We start from the raw sequence: 19,969 nt of genomic DNA, 5'->3' as shown, positions 1-19,969 counted from the left end.
GGAAGGAGACTCTCTCCAGGTGCTTTTCACCCCTATCCACCCAACTCAGCCATCTCGAGGCCAGTTAGGGCAGGAAATTCTCACTTGGCAGGCAGAGAGGAAGCAGGCACAGAGCGAGGTGCAGCCTGTCTCCGGCGCTGCGCTCCACAGTGCGAACACATCAGGACAGCTCCCGGTCTGCCCAGGGCAGCAACCCCTCCGAGCTGCAGCAGGGACAGCCACAGGGCACACAGAGAGGGCTCCGGTCCGCAGCACAAAGGAGCAAAGCAGCTGCCAGGAGCTGGCCCACGGGGACGGTGGAGCATCCAGCACAGCTGAGAGGAGCCAAGGCACAGGGCCCCAGGACACCTGCAGCTCAGGCTGCTTCCTCCTCTGCTCACCTTACCGAGGGCACCGGCACCGACCCCGCGCTGCAACGCACTGCTGAGCCCATTGAAACGCACTGCCGGGTTCCCCCCGAGCCTCCCAGCACCGTGCCCCAGGTCCCATGCTGCTCTGTAACCACCACGGGAAGAGCAGCAGCCATAACTCACCCCACAAACCACCTTTCACATGCTGCAGCCCCGAGTCCTTATCTCGCTTCCACCTGCCCCAAGCTTGGGCTGCCGTGGGGAAACCCCAGGGCTCAGCAGTTGCCACCTTCCCCAGGAACCAGGCTCCAGCGCTTAGGGCCTCCCTTAGAAATTTTCCAATCAAAAGTCGTTAAAAACAACAAAAGCCTGAGTTTAACCCCTCGAAGCCAAGTCCCAGAGAGCTGGCAGCACACAACACTGCCTCATTTCACAGACTTCCTTCCCAGCGCCCAGGGACGCTGCCCACACCTCCCTCAGCTGGTGGTGGTTACCCTGCGGTACCCAGCCCGGGGCTCAGGAAGTGGCTGTGCCCTCTGCCGCGCTGAGATACTTCGGATGTTGTTTGTCCTTTCTTCCTCCAAGGCACTCTGCAACCCTTTAGCAAAAGGTTAAATGCTCGGTGCATGGATGGGGCTCAGAGGGGGAGCAGCACCAATGCATCTCTGAGCACAAGTGATCAATAACACGGCCACGAGGAAGACTCTACCCGAGTTTCCCTCTTTCAGCAAGCACTGCAGGAGAATCACTAGGGGGGACCCCTTCAGCAACACCTTTTGCCAGCAGTGCAAACAGCAAACCTTCTGCCAGTGCTGGGGGTTTGCAGCTTTTGCCACAAACCAAGTCTCTGGCTCGAGAGACATCTCCCAGCCCACTGGGATTTATGGATACTTGGGACAAATAGCTCCTTGCACCCTCTTTACACACCAAACTGTGCTGTATTCAGCAACTGTTACAAACATCTCTACCAGACTCTCCCTCTCTAGCAGGCATTCTGTTTCCACCAGCACTCAAGAAGCTGAAAGTTTTGCTGGCACTTCACCATCTCTCTCTTAAATCAACTGAATTTTCAAAACACTCCTTCAACCCTCTGCTCCTTTTCCTCTTTGGTGCAAAACTGACCCACAGAACAATGTAAAGAGAAGCTCAGAGTCAGGACTGCTAAGACACAAATGAAAACAGCACAGCACTGCTTTGGGGACACTACAAAAGAATTCAGTATCCTCTAGGCAACACCAGCACTTGCAGCAACCCAGCCCTGAACCACAGGGTCTGGAGCTGAACCAGGCCCCTGCCCACGTTCTCGGCCAAGGAGACCTCGCTCCAGCCATCTCTCAGAGCTGCATGGCACACAGAGCAAAACAAAACCGAGAGAACTTAACCACTTCAAACCCTGGGAACTACTTAATTCACCAGATATTAGTTTCTTTCCCCCACCCCACCATTTTCCCTCCCACCTGCCAGGCCACCTCATTACTGTCACTCTACATCAGTTCTTGCTACAGTAGTTTTCTTGGACCTTTGCCCCTTCAGTCAGCTTGAAACCTCTTCCCCATTGTACACCAGAGTCAATGGGAAATTAATGCAAGTCTTTGCTGGGGGAGGGAAGGGCAGAGGGAACGCCGCTCTCTGCTGCTGTCAATACTCCTGTTCCTTCACCCTTCTTGCCACGTACACCTCACCAACATATTAAGCAGCCTTGTCTGCATTTAACTGAGCTTGCTGAGGTCTCTGGAACCATTCCTCGTGCAGAACTGCTTAAGTCTTAGCAGGGTAGGGTCCTCTACAACACAAAGCTCCCAAAGCACGATCACAATACTTAATTTAAGCCTGCTCGGTGGCAACAATACAGCCGGCTGCAGATGTCCCAGCACGAGGAGCAGGGCAGAAGAATTTCCCAACATTCTTCAGATTTTCTCTGCACTCAGGGAAAAAAAAACAACCAACAAAACACCCAACTAAAAGGAAATATTTTCCAACAGGAGAGCAGCAAAATGCCAGAGTTCAGAAGTAACTTATTAATGCTGCATGCTGATCTGACTGCAGAGATTCACATTAACTTCCAAATTACTCAGCAAACCACCATTTCTCCAGCAATAATGTCCCCGACACCTAAGCCATGCTGAACACTCCTCTCACAGTCTGCGGAATTATTCCAGTGACTAAGGCAAATAGAATATGTGATTGCAGGGCTGGAGACTAAATTAAGCTTAGACAATGATTTTCCTTTCCTTTTCTTCCCTTTCCAAGCCTGATGCGACACTGACCTTGCAATCACTTTGTTGAGGAAGCAGCAGATTAATGTTTTCTTCTAAGTGAGATCCTCTGGCAGAAGGGGGAAAATGAGAGAGAGGGGGACACTGGCTGGCTCTGAAAGAGAAGCGATGGGCCTGACCATGTACAAAGTACTGTCAAACACACAAAGTAATCTTTTAATCTTTTTCTGCTACAGGCTCCACAGTGGAACAAAGCATTTAATAATGTGCTTTTAGTCCATCCTGATTCAGCACAGCACTTACTCCATGCTCATGCCAACTTAAGTGTATGCTTAAGTGCTTTCACACAATAGGGACAGAGCAGACTCAGGCCCCGCAGATGAACCATTTTCTGAAACAAGCCATTTTTCCCTGCGCTGACTGCCTCTATTTACAGCTTCTCCTCCCTTTATAGCATGACCCAAAACACACTTAAAGAGAACAGTAAAACACAACTGAGAAGTCAAACAACTATTAGGAAGAGCAAAGACATCCACGTATGGCTTCGAGAAAGAGAGGAGCTGCTCTTTTTCCTCCCCAAAGCACGCACACCTTGATCCCCACACACCACTTCACCCTCCTGCAATAGCTCTCCTCTAAAAATAAGTTCCGAGTTCCCCTAATGCTTTGGATTTCACAACATTTAGGAGACTATCACCAGAGTCAACAGGCTAAAAAAAGAATCCATTAGCATTAACTGGCCTGTCACTGGCGGTGACAAACAAATGAATTTGATGGTTTCAGATCAGTCATTAGGAGACCTACCCCCGGGCTGATAAAGGCTCAGCACTTTGCAGAGGAGATGGACTCAATCTGGATGCAGAGTGGAACGCACAAGGGTGTTAGCAGCAGGCTGATGCTCTCCACTTCCCTGACCTCCCTCATTTCAGACCCTTTCCTGGCACAACATCCAAGCAGAAAGGTGTTCGTGCAGAAAAATTACCTGGCAGACACCATTAACAATAACCCAGCAACAGAGAGGAGCATGGGGAATCATTCAGTCACAGACTCAGTCTGCAGAACCCCCTTTGGAACAGAACAAAACAAAACTATACACACACCCCCACCAAGTCAGATGCTGCTCAAGTCTAATTGTTAGTTAGCAATCAAAGGGAAGGGAAGCACATCAGGACTGTTCTTAACATGAAAGACATCCTTAGGCAATGGTAATGGAAATAGATTTTACACAAGTACAAGGCAGTCTGTGGGGATTAAGGACACTGTCAGTTGGGGAGAAGAAATAAATTGTTTACATCTCCAAAAGCAACTAAATTGCAGAAGTCCAGCTCGGCTCTTGCAGCTGACAAAACTCAGTGTGCTCCACAGCACTCCCTGCACTGCCCCTTCCTCCTCTGGCTGCCAGCAGCCAAGAAGACAGATCGTGCCCTGCCTCAAAGAGATTGCAGAGAGCACAAATCTGAGCCCAAGAACAACTGGTTTCAAAACCCTGATCCTCTGCTACCTGAGAAGACCTGGAGTTGATTAGCCAAGTCTGAGACTCATCAGCTTTTCCATCTGACCATCCAGTGCCAGAGGGAGACAAATTCTAGGATCAGCTTAGCCTGGCCAAGGGATCTGTGTCAAGGTTGGTTGAACAAGATGCCCAAACTCTGATCATCAACCAGAACAAGAAATCCCTCACATCACCTGCTAAGGACCTACTATTCTGCATGCAGAAGACACAGCAATATTATGCAGGTACACACACCTCTGCCCAATGCCAGGAGCAGGAAACAGTTCCTCTCTTCCTCTCCCCAGACCTGCAAGCGCAGGGGAATTTAAAAAGAAAAGAAACAACGAAACAAAACACAAAGAAATCACAAGGAGAAGGTCTGACCTTGCTGCTCTTCACAGTCTGGTGGGGAAGGAAGGGTGCCAGGAAGGGAAGAATCCTGAACTCTGCCAGGGTGTTCAGTTCACAGCCTTTTGAAAAAGACTTCAAAGTCCACCCAGCACTTAGAATAAGATAGGAAGTAGTGGGACTAACCTGGAGGAATTTACAGGCAGAAGCAGAGGAGGAAACAAACAACTCCTGATTGTCAAGGTCTATCATTTGCCTTTGAATCGATTCTCTCCCTGCTACCCTGGCTCAGGCTTATCAGGCAGCCAAGGGATGCAGACACTCCACCCACAGTTAACTTAATTGGAATCAGACATCCAAATCCACTTGGGGGAAAAAAAACCTTTCCCAGGTGAGGCTGGGTGTTACTCCAAAAGGGCATGCCCCCAGCTGCTGCTCTGGAGTTGCCAGCCTCCTGTGGGCTTCACCAGCAGCCATGCACACGAAAGGAGAGCTGTTGACATTGGGCTTTGCCCAAGAAGGAGGAATAGATGTGCACAACTGCACCTCTCAGGCAGACAGGAAACCAGGCAGCCCCTGGCCAAGGTAGGCACAGTGTGCAGATCACCGACTGCCTGAGCACAGAGGAGCCAGCACCAGCCCTCAGCTCTGCACTGTCCTCTCCCAGAGCAAGGGGGAAAATCTCATAGAAACCTGGGTGTGCAGCATCACCACCTGACACTCAGGCAACACGAAGCCTTTTGGTTATTTTGTGACCCAACAGTCACCACAACACCATCCCCAACCCAGGCAGACCCGACCACAAACTCAAATATGCAGCCTTGACAACAACCAGCTTCACTCTGGGCAGATAGGACACTGGAACACCCAGCACCCAGAGCACAGCCACAGGAGCACCTCCCAGAGCCAGCAGCAGCAGCTGGCTCACCCTTCTGATTTAGCAGCCACTGGAAGGAAAGGTGCAGACTCCAGCCAGCCCCTCACACACACAATGTGAATGCTGCTACAGTACCCCCAGCTCCTTGACTTCCCAACATTAAGCTCCTGAGGAAAGTGCTTGGAAGAGCAGGCATCACAGTCCCATCCTGGAGGAACCCAAGCACAGGACACAACTCGCTGGGCAGCCTCCCTGACTGCAAACTCTGACTGCTCTGCAGCTCTGTCTGCCTCCGTTTCGTACAAGGCTTTGCACAACAGAGCATCCAAATCTCTACAGCAGCCACGTGAGGATATTCTCATGGCCAAGGAGCTTCTCCACAGACTGAGGCTGCTGTCCTTTTGCTCCTCAGGTTTGTTTTGTTTTCTAAGTAAGTCCCTAAGGCAGGGAGGGGGAGGGAGGGAATTGCCTACATGGGAGCCTATCTAATGAACATGCTACATTCCATAAGGCTTCTCCAGCCTCCCGTAGCAGGTGATGGCAGAACTGACAGGCTGTGTACATTAAAATAGCCAAATTATTGCAGTCTTCAGCAGTCAAAAGGGGGTAAAAAATACACTACTACACCCCCCCCATCACTGCTGCTTTTTAAGGATTTTTAAGTCAGCAGAGTTATAAATGATCAACTGTTAGAAAGTGCCTTCCAGCACTTGGAAGCTAGACAGATTTTTATCAAGGAACAGCAGCCACAAGCAGGCGTAGGGAGATTCTTTTCATCTCCCTGCTAGCCATAAACTAGAACCTCAACAAGTTCAACCCCTGCAGCAAATTTCCTAAAACAATGGCTTCCAGTCCTCCTGGACTTCCCAGGGAGAGCAGGATTACATACCGTGGTGTAATGCACTGGAGGCAATCACCACGGCTTTTCTGCCAGGGTCATTCCAAGAAAATCAGGGAAGAATGCTCTGCTGTTACAACCTGCCACTTCTTGCTCAGGAACCAATTTGCATCACCAGAGAGGTGTCAAATCAGGGAGATGCAGTTTAAAAAGCCCCAAAGAAAAGCATTTTGCTGGGCACCGGTTTGAAAGGGAAATTCTAGCCAATTAAAGGGAATCGGGAGGGGGCCATGGGGGGAGAGGAACAAGCACAAATCATCCTGAAGGCACCAATAAGTGAGCCTGACCCCGCAGACCCCAGCGACCTGGAAAAGGAGGCAAATGCAGCCTGAGGAGCAGCACAGCCACTGCCCACTGAAGGGTTAATGGTGCTGGGGCAGGTCAAAAGGGCTCCCGAAGGAAGGGGACGGCTGGAGAGAAGCATTGCCAGAAGGTTCCCCTGCACAAGAAGGGGGGAAGAAGCCCACAGCCCTGCCTCCACCTCAGCTCCCACCCCAGTCCCTGCCAGGAAGATCCCATAAAGGAGCTCAATCCCCATTTTGTTAACCATAGCAGGCAGGAAGGCTGCTCAGGAAGAAAAAACAACTTCCCCCTCGCACCTAGCCAGAGACACTTCATTAAATGCCATTACTCTCCACAGACCCCAGCACCAGCCAGCTAATTAGACTAAAGTACAGTCACATTTTAACGCTGAGCATTTGTTATTCAACCAGGATAAATGAACAACCCAAGTCCAAAACCTTAATTCAGTGTCTAATTAAGAAACAGAACACAAAAATGAACCAAAAATAACCCCAGATTTGGAAATGTTGTCCAGAATAACACTTCAGCATTGATGTCAAATCTGCTCTTTATTGCATCTGCTTTTCTCCAATTCCCTAATAAGGCTTCTTTCAATCTTAGGATATTTCCCCCCTCCCCCCCCCCAAGTGCTGGGTTGAAATCCCAGCACTTTAGAAAGGACAAGTGTGTAAAAAAGCAGAAACAGACACTGCTGACCTCTCCAGAGAAAGGTTAGTTCCTGCTAGGAGTGGAATCCAGCCTACGTTCCAGGGTTTGCCCCACGCTTGAAAGATGTCCGTTCTCCAAAACAACCCCCCAGCAAAACACACATGGGGAAAAACAAAATCCCCTTTGTCAAAATGACCTGATTTTGTGGTCTTTGACAGGAAAATTTAACTCACTAACGTCCCCCACATAAGACATGCCCTGGTTTTTTTAACTGCTAGGGAAGGAATCACACAGGACAGCTTAACAGCTCCGCTGCAAGGGTTACAAACTCTTGCAAATAGGCACTGTAGAAACAGATAACTGCTAAGTGAAGAGAGTTTAACAGGCAAACAAGCCTTCAGAAGGTCCTGGGAAGGGGGAAAGGCACAAGATCATCTTCATACTTGAATTATTAATCCCTTCAGAATTCTGATAGCTGTAAATTGTGTCTTAAAGACAGCGTTAATCCAACAACATAATCCAGAAGCCACAAACCCTCCAGACTGTAAACTCCTTGCCTGGTGCAGAAGCAAACCAGGCACACCATTAATCACTAATTACTTATTAGAGGTGTCCTGTGAAGAAGGGAATCTCTAAATATTTGACTGGGATAGCTTGCTTTCAAATCCTGCAAGCAGGCTGTTGGGATTTGTGCTCTTGTTTTGCTGTTCAAGCAATTGCCAGCACCTCTCCCGCTGGATGCTTGGGCTCCTGGAATTACACATCATCACTTCTGCTGGATGGATGTTTTGTACAGCGTTTAACATTATGGTTCCACACTCTGTTAAACTGCTTGCTTTCACGAGGAGCTATAAGCAGTAAAACTGGTAGGTTGAGCTTGCTCAGGTAGTCTCCTGCCACCAACTTTAAACCACTTCTCCTCGTTGACTTTCATCACCAACGCTGCAGCCTATTTCTTTAACAGATTACTGAAGTAACCCAAGATGATTAGAGAGTATACAAGTGGCACACAGCAGCTAAATGAAGTTCTTCCAGCAGGCTCTCAAATAAAAACAAATTAGGGGGAAAAAAAAAAGTCAATGACAAAAGTTTCTTGGAGCCTCTGGCTTTCCAAAGTGCAACGCAGCTGACTGCACAGGTGGGTTTGAAACTGGTCCGCTGCTTTCCTTAGGCACAGCCTAAAGTGCAACAACCACTTCCATTCCACTAGCAACTCCTCCAGCAGAAATGGCACCCCATGGTACTGCAGAGCAAACATGCAGCCTGAAGTTTCTCAACACCCCCTCGGTGGAAGCCTGACCGCACTACAGCTACAGTGCCCTGGAAGATGAAGGTCACTTCTCCAGCCACCCCCGCCGGCTGAGAGACTTAAAGCTCATTGTTTCCCTGCTCTTGCAAAAGAATATCCTGTGGCCCCCAGAGTTCAGAGCTCCATCAGAAACTTGCTACCCAATACTTGTTAGTTTCCAAACACATCTCTGAAGCTATACAAAAGGAAATTTGCAAACAATGAAGGCAGAGATACATCCCCATCCATCACAACCACAGAACTGAAAGCTCAGCTCAAAACAAGCCTGAAGTCTGCACTTAATCCAAAGGCTCTCCATAAACACCAAGCAAAAACACATCGTGTGGAACAGCACAACAAACACAAGTGAAGCAGCTGCGACCTCCCGGGGAAGCAGAGAAGTCTCTGCTCTCCAGCCAGCCACAGGACTCTGCCAGGAGATGGTTAAAGTGGAGACACAGGGGCACAAAGCAGCTCTCCTGTCGTTTCCCAGCCATGGCTGATACCCTTAAGACTCCATGCACTTCGGCTTTAAAAGCTTTCATTGCCAATTCCCTCTTTGAAACCTGAACTGCCTGGCAACAATGATTCTCTGTGTGCCTAAAATCCTATTATCGATCCCCCTACTTACCTTGGGCTGTGCTCGTCGGGGAAATGCAACTTTAGGGTCAATCTGAGGAAAGAGAAAGGGGAAATCAACAAGATAGCTTTTGTTGTCAGTTCATAGTATTTTGGTTTTAAATCACTGAATTATTAATCCCTCATTTCTCAGGCTTGTAATTCAGCACATCGGGGCAGCTAGAACTGCTCTGCAAATGATGGATCCCAGCCTGGGTTTGCCTGGGGGAGGGAGATGGGGAGAGAGGAAGAAAACATCTCTTCTGTACACCTCCAACATCATCTTCTGGGCAACAATCTCTGCTTGGTGCTCAGCGTGCTCTGACTTAGTCTGAATTAGCATCTCTGGGTGCTGCCTCGACATTTAACAGGTAGTTTTGGGTGTAATCTGCTGGCTCTGGAGGCTGCACAAAAAGATGAGCAGGGGCCTGAGGAGTTCTTAAGCTGCTGGTTTTGACACCTGCACCTTCCTTCAGCTGGGCTTGGGGATACTTTTGTTTTCCTGCTTTGTCAAGTGATTGGCAGCAACACACACAAAATAGCCTAAACAAAGAACAGAAAGGCAAAGCACCCAATCACATTGTTGACCTTACAATCACAGACACATGAGGTGGGCTGCAAGGTTACCCTTCTTAATAAGCCAAACTGCCCTGCTTTGCTCCTCCTCGGAGAACAGGTGTGAGCAATGAACGACTACAAAGGGGCAGTTATGGGAAGGGAGGAGAGCAAGACACAAACAAAAACAGGCATTTAAATTTAAAGCCAGAAGAGAAACAAAGTGCTTTAAAAAAAGCTTTTCTCTGCAGGAGTCCCCTAAGGTACTCCACAAAGACAACAAAAAACCCAAACAAACATGCTTTACCTCCTGGCGTCTGGTTTTAAGCAGCAGCATTGAGCCCCATTGCCCTGCCTGAACCCCCAAGCATGGCCACTCTGCAAGTCCCAAATGCTCACCTTGCAGCTTAAAACCCAACTTCCACAAGAGTCCTCTTTAAAAAGTGAGACTTTACTACCCAAAAATCTCTCACAAACAGAAAAGACACCGTGGCTGGATGCAGATCTGAATCAGACCTGGTCAACAGCTGCCCAGCTTAAATGGCCTTCTTTAAAAATGACCCTTTATAAATGCACAAAATGTCTGCATGCTGCTGCTGCTTTCACCTCTGGATTTGAGCAGCGTCTGCATGTAGCCATGTTCTAAATAGAAACTCTGGGAAAGGTTTTAAAGGACTAAATGCTACCTTAACTGCACAACTCACAGCTGCTCTCAGCGTCCTCTTTGACTACATAAACTGATGAAACTAATCCTGATTGTCTTAAGGCATCTTTAGAAGCAGAGGCCTTCTTTAATAGCCTGGGGTTGGTCTGTGTTGGGGCTCTTCCCCCGCCGCCGCCCTCGAGCTAACCTGATTAGGAAAAGGAGCTGTTTCCATTTGGTATTGCTATTCCTGCAGTGATAAATATTCCTGTCTCTGATAAATAACCAGGGGGCCCTCCCAAAAAGCAGTTTTACTCCATTAATTTGGCAACAAGGGAACTGTCACGAGCATCTGATGTGCAACTGACAAACTGATCGGTCTCCAGGAGATCCGAAGGGTCTTTTTTGGGACACACCTGAGAAATGAGGGATTACATGCCACTTTATTGTTCAAACAAACAAGGCATAAAAATTAAAATTATTTATCTAGGAAGCTAACCTTTCATAGAGATTAACATCAGCTACAGATGTATTCAGCACTGACTAGGCTTTTGGCTACTGAGGAAATACAACAGGTACGGATTTCCCACAGCGATACCCAAAGGTGGAGGCAAACCTGCACCTTTCTGCATCCATGAGTGGAAGTTCTCTCCACAAAGAGCACCAGTCCCACCAGGAGGACATCACTGCGAGGGCCCACTGGCCAAAAGCTGGAGGAGCCATTACAACTCCAAAGCACCACACCGGGGTTTGAAGGTCAGTTCAAAGAGCATGGAGGTCCTTGCACCACAGCGACAGCCCTGCTTAAATCGCTGCATTTCCCTCCACGACACCTTTTGGAGGAGGCATTTGCCAGGGTTGGAAGGTGACCACCAGCAAGCAGCGTGGCAAATCCATACCTTTTGCATATCCCTGTCAGCTATTTGAACAACAACCAAAAAAGGAAAAGAAAGAAAAAAAAAAACCAAAACAAACAAAGGGGGGAAAAAAATTAACCAAACAACAAAAATAAAGAAGTCTACCAAAAATAACAAAGAAATAAAAATTAGTTAGTTAGGTACAGTTCTACTTACTGTATCTACAAGTCCTCTAGGAAGTGACTAGAATACTATTTCTGATATGAATGGCCATTACCTAAACAAAGCTTTTAACGTAACTGTAAACAAGAGCGACGTTTCCATGCCAATACCCAACCGATCTGATCTGCCTCCTGTGCTGGACGTTGAAACAGAGTCAAATGCTATGTTACACTCCAGAACAGACACCACAACACGTCTACAAACACAGGGCTGACAGGCAACCTGCCCACTCCTAGGTTTTCACTTCGCAGCTGCCTCACTGCTTTCGGAGGTCGATTTCTAATTTAGATTGATTCAATCATTATCACACAATCAGAACGGAGGCAAATTTATCCTGGCCAAGCTTTTTCACCCCTCCCCCAGAGAAAAGCAAATTAATACATTGATAGAGGGGGAAGGGAAAAAAAAAAGGCTGGGGAGGACCTAATTATAATCAAATATGAGAGGGTGTCCTCCCATGGCTTTATATTCCCCCCCCTCCCCCCAAACCTTGCTTCAAGATACTGTTTGCCTTTGTTCTTCTTATCTAAATTTATCTTTAAAAAACACATAAGAGAATATAGCTGTACATGAAAAGTCTGGTGAGTTTAATCTCAGGAGCACAGTTGAATCAGTTATCTTACCATATCTGATTAAACCTAAAATCAAATTATTAAGGCATGTGAAAGCACGAGCTACGTGTTCAGACAAGCCCAGCAGAATTTGTAGGTCGAATTAAGACAACAGATTCCACCTGCTTCGGTAAGAGAAGCTCAGGGCTTCTTGTTTTCACATAAATTACCATTTTTCTTAATCACACACACATGTTTGCTCCCTGCTTCTTCTGCTCCTCGCTTAACTCTCATCTCATACACACAGGCACATAGAAGATGTTCCAGCACTGAGACAGGATTCCTCCTAATACCTTGCTTGTGTTAAAACAAAACCTTTAAGACCCACAATACATCCTATAAAGACAGTTACAGCAGCAAACCCATTTGACACGTCCAGCAGGAGCTCTCTGCCAGACAGCTAAACCAACACGATCCTTCCCTTCCCAAAAACACAACCCCCTTCAGACCGAGCAGCACCAAAGCAATCATGACCTCTACCAGTGTCCTTCCCGCTCCCCTTCCAGGTTTGCTGAGGCTTAAAAACCACAACAGAAGTAAAACTTCATCTTTCAGCATGGCCTTGAGCACAGGGAGTTAAAAAACAGGGCCCAGAGCTACACATGCTTGGTACCTTTTGTTTGACCCAAGACAGCAAACGCCGTGGCAGGTCAAGGGGCAGACTCACGTGTGGCTGCTTTATTAACAATAAAAAAAGCAAATGCAACGTTCATTAAAAAGAAAAGCAAAAATAAAAGAGATCAGCTGAATCTCACCATCATTTTCTTTATGTTATCCACGGGAAACTGAATGTAGCAAAAGCTCAGGAGAAACAACAACAAATTAGGACTTGTGCTTCTCTGCCACATCTACTCCGGAGCTCTCGCATAGCTTTCCATAAATTAACAGCCGCGTTTCATAAGGGCCCTGACATCACAGGTGAGGGGGGAAGCTCACCCAAAAACACCCCAGAAAAACAGGGGGGGGAAAAATCCCCCCAATGACTTTGGGAAATGACACTAGAAGCAGCTTCTCCCATCTGACAGCAAGTCACTCCCACCTTGAACGGCGCGCACCGATAAATAAATAATCAATCGAAGGGAGCGGAAAGTTCCCTGCAGAAAGCATTCTGCTGCAGAACAAACTCCCCCCCCCAAAAAAAAAAACCCAACCGAAGTTGGATTTTACTCGACAGCTTTCTCAATGTCACCGCTCAAGAGAAGAGAAGGCTGGGGGAGGAGCCATCGGTCAGCACGGGGAAATTCGGGGTTAAAAAAAAAAAGCAAAAGAAAAAAGAGAAAGTTGCCGCTTTTTGGAAGTTAAAGGCGGACTCTAGGAAAAGGAAAAAAAAAATCGAGGGAGAAAAATTCAGCCCTGCAAGGTCCGGGCTCAGTGACAGCTTGTCACTGCCCTGCGAAAGCCAGCCAGGGGCAGCTGCGGGGGGCGGGCAGGGTCCCTTCGCGTCGCCTGTCACCACACCGTGAGACCAAGGGCAGCCGGGCAGCCCCACGCAGGACCTACCGTCTTGGAGTCCAGCTCGTGGTGGGGCTGAGCCAAGACTTTGTCTACACTCGCCGGATCCGCGAACGTAACGAACCCGAAGCCTCTGCGAGAGACAAAGAGCGAAGGGATGGGGACGGTGGGGGGGAATGATGAGAACTAGAGACAAGGAGACAAGTCATAAAATAAATGGCTGTTTCCTCCCCCCTCCCCTTGCCCGAAGGCTCCGGTTCCGAGGGAGGGTGGGAAGGAGAGCGGCCGGCCCCGATCCGGCCGCCCCGGCCCCGATCCGCCTCCACCGGTCGCTTTGTTTCCTCCTCCCGGCTGGAAGGATGCGACGCAGGGAGCGCGGAGAAACCTCGCGAAGAGCCCCGCGGGCCACGCGTGGGGTGGGATGGGGATGGGAGCGGGGGTGTGCGTGGGGTCGGGGGATGCGGGGTCCACCCGCCCCGGGCAGCAACTCGCGAAGTTTGTCAACCCGACTGGGGTGGGCGGCGGTTTTACCTGGAGCGCTTGGTGGTGGGGTCCCGCATGACCATACACTCTCTAATTTCTCCGAATTTGCTAAAATAGTCTCTAAGGCTGTCTGCGGAGAAAGAGAGAAGAAGAGAGGCAGAGGAGGCGAAGGGGGGGGACGCGGGCAGGCCCCGGCGCGGCGGGACGCGGCCCACGCGGGGCGGGACGCGTGGGGAAGGGGAGGAGGGGGAGAGAAGCCGCGACGGGGAGGGCTGGGGAGGTGGGGTGCAGCGGTCCTTACCTGGTGAGGTTTGCCAGCTGAGGCCGCCGATGAACATCTTGCTGGAAGGAGAGAAGAGAGCGGAGTTGAACGCCGGTGCGGGATCGGCCATTTTGACGGGGCACCTCACGGCGGCGCGGAGAGCCGCGGAGCGGCGAGGAGCGGGGCGGCGGGGAGGGGGCAGGGGGGGTGGGGAGAAGGGGGCGGCCCGCTGCTCGCCGCTCCGCTCCTCGCCGCTTCGCTCCTCGCCCCACCGCCCCGCCTGACTTACCCGGGGTCGTGCTGCGCCTCGCCGGGGCTCCCCGAGGTAGCCTGGCTCCCGTCCGCCTCCATGGCCGCGCGGAGCCCGCAGCGATCCGCGCCCAACGAGAAGCCCCTGAGAAAACCCCCCCCGCCCGCCCAACCCGCCCCCCCCTGCCCGGTTATAACGGCTCGGTTCGCTCCGGTTGCTTTTTCCCTTTTTCCCTTCCCCCCTCTTCCTCCTCCTCCTCCTCCTCCCTCCGCTACCGGAGGATCTCACTGGAGAGGCGCTGGGGAAGCAGCCAGATCCGTCACACGTGGGATCGGCTTAGCTCAGCGCCGCGCCGTCCCTCCCTCCCCCCGCCACCATCCTCCGCTCTCCTCTCCTCCTCCCTCCATCCCGTGTCCTCCCCCTCCCCTCCTCTCCCCTCCCCGGCTCCTCCTTCCCTCCCGCCCCCACGCCACGGGGCGGGGCCCGGTGCCGTCGCGTGGCCCTGCCGTGACGTCACCGCCGCGCGCGCGCTCGGCTCCGCCCCTCCCCGCCGGTACCGACGGAGGGCAGCGGCTGGGAGCGGACCGCCGCGGGTAGGGCTTCGCTCTCTGAGCCCCCGCAGGGCTGCCGCGCGCGTCCGCAGCCAGCGGACCCCCGAGGCGGCGGGGTGGGGGCGTCCGGAGCTTTGCCCTTATCACCCCGCCCTGCGCCGAGCCCCGGTGTGGCAGCAAGCGGATGATTCCAGTGGCCGGGAAGGGAACGCTGGCAAGGGAACGGGGGCGGTCGGCGAAGGGAACTGGATGCAGCCGAGGGACTGGGGACTGACTGGGGTATTCTGCTCTTGCCGAGCATTGAGCAGATCCCTCTCAGGCTGCTCTGCTTCAGGCTCAGCAGCTCCAGGGCTCTCAGCCTTTGCTCCTCGCAGAGCTGCTCCAGGGCCCTCAGCATCCTTGCGGCCGAAGCTGGACTCTCTCCAGTAGTTCCTTGTCCCTCTGGAGCTGGGGAGGTTGAGAGAGGTTCTCCTTCCCCTCTACTCTGTCCTGGCGAGGCCACATCTTGAATGTTGTGTGCAGTTCTGGGTCCTCAGCTCAAGAAGGACCTCAGGGAATGTAAGGAGAAACTTTCTCCCTGGGAGGGTGCTGCAGCCCTGGAGCAGGCTGCACAGAGAGGCTGTGGGGTCTCCTGGAAACATTCAAAACCTAACTGGGTGTGTTCCTGTGTGACCTGCCCTGGGTGATCCTGCACTGGCAGGGGAGCTGCTCTTGAGGATCCTTTGAGGTCACTTCCAACCCCTAACATGCTGTGATGCTGTGAGGATGCCAGAACTGGACACAGGGTTCCACTTGTGGCCTCAGAGTTTTGAGAGTGTGATTCAGTTCCTTGTCCTGGGTCTGTTCTGCCATGAAGCCTGAGTGCTGGCTCAGCAGAGTGGTCTCCATGCTCCTGGTCAGGTACAGCCCACGGGCCCTGGCTCCTCCAGCTGGGGCAGGAGCTGACCTGACCCTGCCCCGGCAAGATGAGTGGCACCAAAGTGCAAAGTGGATGGATGGGGGGATTAAAGAGTGGTCTTTTTTCCTCCCTGCTCTGAGCCTGCTTTAGATCTTAGCTATTTCTTGTCATAATCACCAGGAAATTACCCGTCAGGAGTGTGGCTCCTGGGGTTATATTGCCCCTTTCATCTCCCTGACCGACCTGCAGCAGCTTAAAGGGGTTCCAGAAAGTACAATTAAGAGTTGAAGCATTTACTCCAGTAACAAGGAAATGACTGCTGCTGAGACAAACCGACCCAGCTTCTAGATGTTGGCTCTGTAGACGGATGAGTTTCGGAAGACTCCATCTCTCCACGCGCTCATAAAGCACCTCCTCAGCAGCAGCAGGGTTTAGCCTCCCCCTTTGCTGCTGGGCAGGGGTGGAGATGCAGAGCTTGTTCAGCGTTTGTCTAAGAGAAGCAGCTGATGCCACACGACTCTGAATCTCAGCGAAGGAGCACAGGTGCTGAGAGCCTGCTTTTGGAAATAATCAGACCTCGGGCTCCTAAACCAGCTTGGGGCTTGTGGAAACACTAAGCCAAGGGTGAAAGCTGGCAGCTGGGCTCGGTGACCACCCCCACTGCAGCCCTGTGCCCCGGCCCTTTGGACACCTTGTCTGTGTGGTGAGGTGGTGCTGAATGGCTGCATCTAACTCAGGCTGCCTGGAGAACGAGTTCATCTATCTGGCGCTGGAGAAATCTGCATGTATGTTTTGTACGCTCTATAAATTCAGTGTCATAATAAAAAGGATCTAAATCTTTACTGAATAATTCATTCCCGTGCATAGGGAAGGAATAATGACCTATATTAGCTTCCATCTATCACTTAGGAACTTCCAGTGATTGATCGGCCGCTGGGTCTCGCAAGTCCCCGCTGACTAACCCTGCGCTGCAGCCTGGCCTGCCCCCTCCCCACGTGTGGCTTCACCTGACAGATGTTATTTAGCAGCACGGTGGAGGGGTGATGTGCTGGGGGGCTGCCAGGAAAGCAGAGATCATTTCAGATGCAGAGTGTGTCACTGCAGACAGTTGGGCTTCTTAGAGTGATAAAATTGAGTTGGAAGAGACCTCTAAGATCATCGAGTCCAACCATCAACCACCATGTCCCAAAGGGCCGTGTCTACATCTCTCGCCAAGGCCTCCAGGGAGGCCTCCACCGCCTCCCTGGGCAGCCTGTTCCAATCTCTGACCACCCTTGATCCCTGTGTGTTACCCCAGTGGGGACAGCAAGCTCCAGGAACCTACTGGTGATAAGCTTTGCCAGCCCTGCCCCAGAGGAGATACAGCACGGAGGAAGAAAGTGATGTCTTCAGGGGCTGTGCTTTCAGATTGGTCAGGGTGGGTCAAGGAGGGTTGGTCAGGTGCAGGCCACCTCTCCAAAGAGCTGGGAGTAGGTTTTCTATGTGTCCCCAGCCCTTGTAACCAAGGACAGGCTTCCAAGTGCACAGTACCCAGCAGCTTTGTCGTGATGGTCACAGGCAAGTTTCAACAGAGTGCAGACTCAGGCATTAGGTACCTCTTTTTCTCCTTTTATTTCAGGTTGTGCCTCCTTCAACATCCACCTGGATCTTCAGGGGGGAGCTCCACAGGTTGCCAGTCCCTCTCCTTGTTGCCAGCTGCTGAGTGATATGAAACAGAACCACAAAGCCCAGCAGCCACACACTGCCTGGCTGTGGGATCTGCAGGGACCCCCAGACCAGGCTGTGCCCCTGCACCAGCTGCTTGCCTGGGAGAAACTAACGAAAGCCACTTGAGTTTGGCCACCCAATAACGAAGATGCAAACCACCGCAGCCAGTCCCTAAACTGAAATAGCTTGGCCCAGAACCAGCCTTACTGGTTCACACCTAGAGCAAAGGTGGATTTCCTGGACTTTTTGGGGAGACACTGAAGTTTTTCCTGGTGGAAGTTCCAGATCCAGACTGAGTTATTTCAGCATCTTGCTAGGGAAGACTTTGACCTTATTAAAAACATTGAGATTTTCATCCTAATTGAGAAAAGAGCAGTTTTCAACTGTTTCAAAAGAAGAATAGAACTCCAATAGTATCAGGCTCATCTTTTAGATGATAAAGGGGCAGGGGGGGAAGTGGGGGGAAAGCTCTGTGAGGAACAGTTTCAAAGCCTGCTTTGTTTTCATCAGCTTTGAAATCAACAGACAGCCCTGAGAGTTTTGTTTTTCAGAACTACAATGTTTAATTCTATTTACTACTTCCAGGCACTTCTATATATACACACACACACACACAACCCAAAACAACAAACCAAGCAACACAACACCCAGGCAGACCACTTGAAACAAATCCTCCTGCTTTCCTCAGATGTGTCATTTCTCCCGCGGGTAGGATTGCAGGATGCAGATCAATTAAGTGAAAAACAAAAACTAAAGGAGGAGGGGAGGTGGGGGAAGAAGAGGCTTGGGTTTGTCCCTGTGCAGCTCTCCCTGCTGGCTCTGGCTCAGGTGGCCATCCTGCAGACACCTCTACTTCATCCCACAGAGGGGTTAGTGTGGCTTTTCTCAAGGACCTTTCCCTCACTACAGCAGCTGGCAGCAGCTGGCAATGCAGCCACCCATTGCTGTGCTTCAAAATGCTTGGGCAACCTGAGCTGTCCCTTGTGCTGCCTCTCACTTTGCTTGGCAGCGGTTTGCAGCAGACCTGTGCTCACTCTGACATGCAGAGCCTCTAGCAAGGCCACCAGCCTTCAGCCAGCACTGTGCCCTGCTGCAAGTGACGAGCAGCAGCAGCAGGACATCCTTGTGCTGCTTCTATGGCCCTGGTCCAAGGAGGCACCAATGAGCCTGGGCAGTGCCACCACCTCTTGCTGGTGATGCACTTGTTGGGCCACCAGTGCTCACTGCCAGGGTCATGCCAGGAATCCCACTTCCTTCCCTCTCCTGAGATGAGGCTGCCTGCCTTATTTTTCTGTCTGATTAACTGTTACCAAAGGCCTTTAAGATCCTCTGATAAACTGTTCCAGAAGTCCAAACTAATATTATTAACTATGAATCTTCTCCTATAAATAATTCCCAGAAGCAGATCAATGCTACAACCCAGTCAATGGGTTCGCTGGAATCATTTCTTCCTGTTACTCCTGGATTTTTTTCCCCCCTGTCGCCACTAATCAATTATGATGATAAAACTACCCTGGAACACCCCCAAAATAAAGACAAACAGTGTGTATTACCAGAGGCTGGGGATGTGTGCAGCATTGAAGATGTGTTACCTTCTCTGTGGCACATTTGTTTTCCTCTACAGACAGTTAAGGGAAGAAAAAAAACCAACAAACCAACAAGGAGGCAGAGTAAATGAATGGTCTGGATGTAACAGCATTAATTCCCTGACCTTCTGCATTGAGTGACTAAGAATCTCAATCTCAATTATTCCTTTCATGATGGAATCTGAAATAGACACAGCAACTCCTCACATTCTTGCTCAAAACCAGGGGAGGTGGAATGAGCCGAGCCAGCCCGCTCGCCCGGTGCTGAAGCCACATTCATTATCAGCTCCATGTCATTCAAGGGAAAAATGGACTGCAGGAGAAAGCAAGAGCATCCAAGGAGAATTACTGCGAGCTGAGCCCCAGCAGCAGTGCCATAGACACAGGCACAGGGCTAAAGAGATGCAGATGCACTCAAATTGACAAGTCTGAAGCTGGGTGGTGGGTAGGCAAAACAAGGCCTTCCCTTGAGGACATTGTGGCTGTACATCTCCGACAGGCAGATCCAAACTGGACAGCCCCAAAGGCTGGGGAGCAGAGCTCAGTCCCTGTGGATGGTGGACATCCCCACAGCTGGGCAAGGTCACCCCCACTAACAGGAGACCATTATGAGATCTGGACACACCACACAGCTCCAAGGATGGGAGCCCAGATGCGATGATGCCCAAGGAGAAGGCAGAGGGGCTCGTTTATTCTGCAGGGCTAATTGCTCTACAGATCATCTCTGCTGCACAGTTCTGTCCCAAAGCATCTGCAGCCAGTTGCTGCTCTAGTGGGGAGAGCAGACAACACTCCAGATTTGCCTGGCTGTCAGGAGTGTGGGGAGGACATGTCCCACCACGTCCCCTCACTCA

At 50.9% G+C, this 19,969-nt stretch overlaps 1 protein-coding gene across 18 annotated transcripts in view; it reads right to left on the bottom strand.

Moving 5' to 3' along the window:
- MSI2 (musashi RNA binding protein 2) overlaps window positions 1-14,546 on the bottom strand; it is a 236,696-nt gene extending 222,150 nt beyond the window's left edge. For 12 of the 18 annotated variants that reach the window (XM_054166717.1, XM_054166718.1, XM_054166723.1 and 9 more), the window contains exons 1-5: window positions 14,413-14,546; window positions 14,163-14,203; window positions 13,910-13,991; window positions 13,427-13,511; window positions 9,052-9,093 (exon numbers count right to left, since the gene is read on the bottom strand). In XM_054166717.1, the coding sequence (XP_054022692.1) occupies window positions 9,052-9,093; window positions 13,427-13,511; window positions 13,910-13,991; window positions 14,163-14,203; window positions 14,413-14,474 (312 nt within the window). In that variant the 5' untranslated portion in view covers window positions 14,475-14,546. Of the gene's footprint in view, window positions 1-9,051; window positions 9,094-11,393; window positions 11,447-13,426; window positions 13,512-13,909; window positions 13,992-14,162; window positions 14,204-14,412 lie in introns of those variants that run through there. The other 6 variants (XM_054166724.1, XM_054166731.1, XM_054166732.1 and 3 more) reach the window with 3 other exon arrangements.
- Between the last annotated feature and the right edge of the window lie 5,423 nt (window positions 14,547-19,969).

This window comes from Dryobates pubescens, chromosome 13, assembly GCF_014839835.1.
Source record: "Dryobates pubescens isolate bDryPub1 chromosome 13, bDryPub1.pri, whole genome shotgun sequence".
Classification (NCBI taxonomy): domain Eukaryota; kingdom Metazoa; phylum Chordata; class Aves; order Piciformes; family Picidae; genus Dryobates; species Dryobates pubescens.
This window is presented reverse-complemented; position numbering and strand designations above follow the sequence as displayed.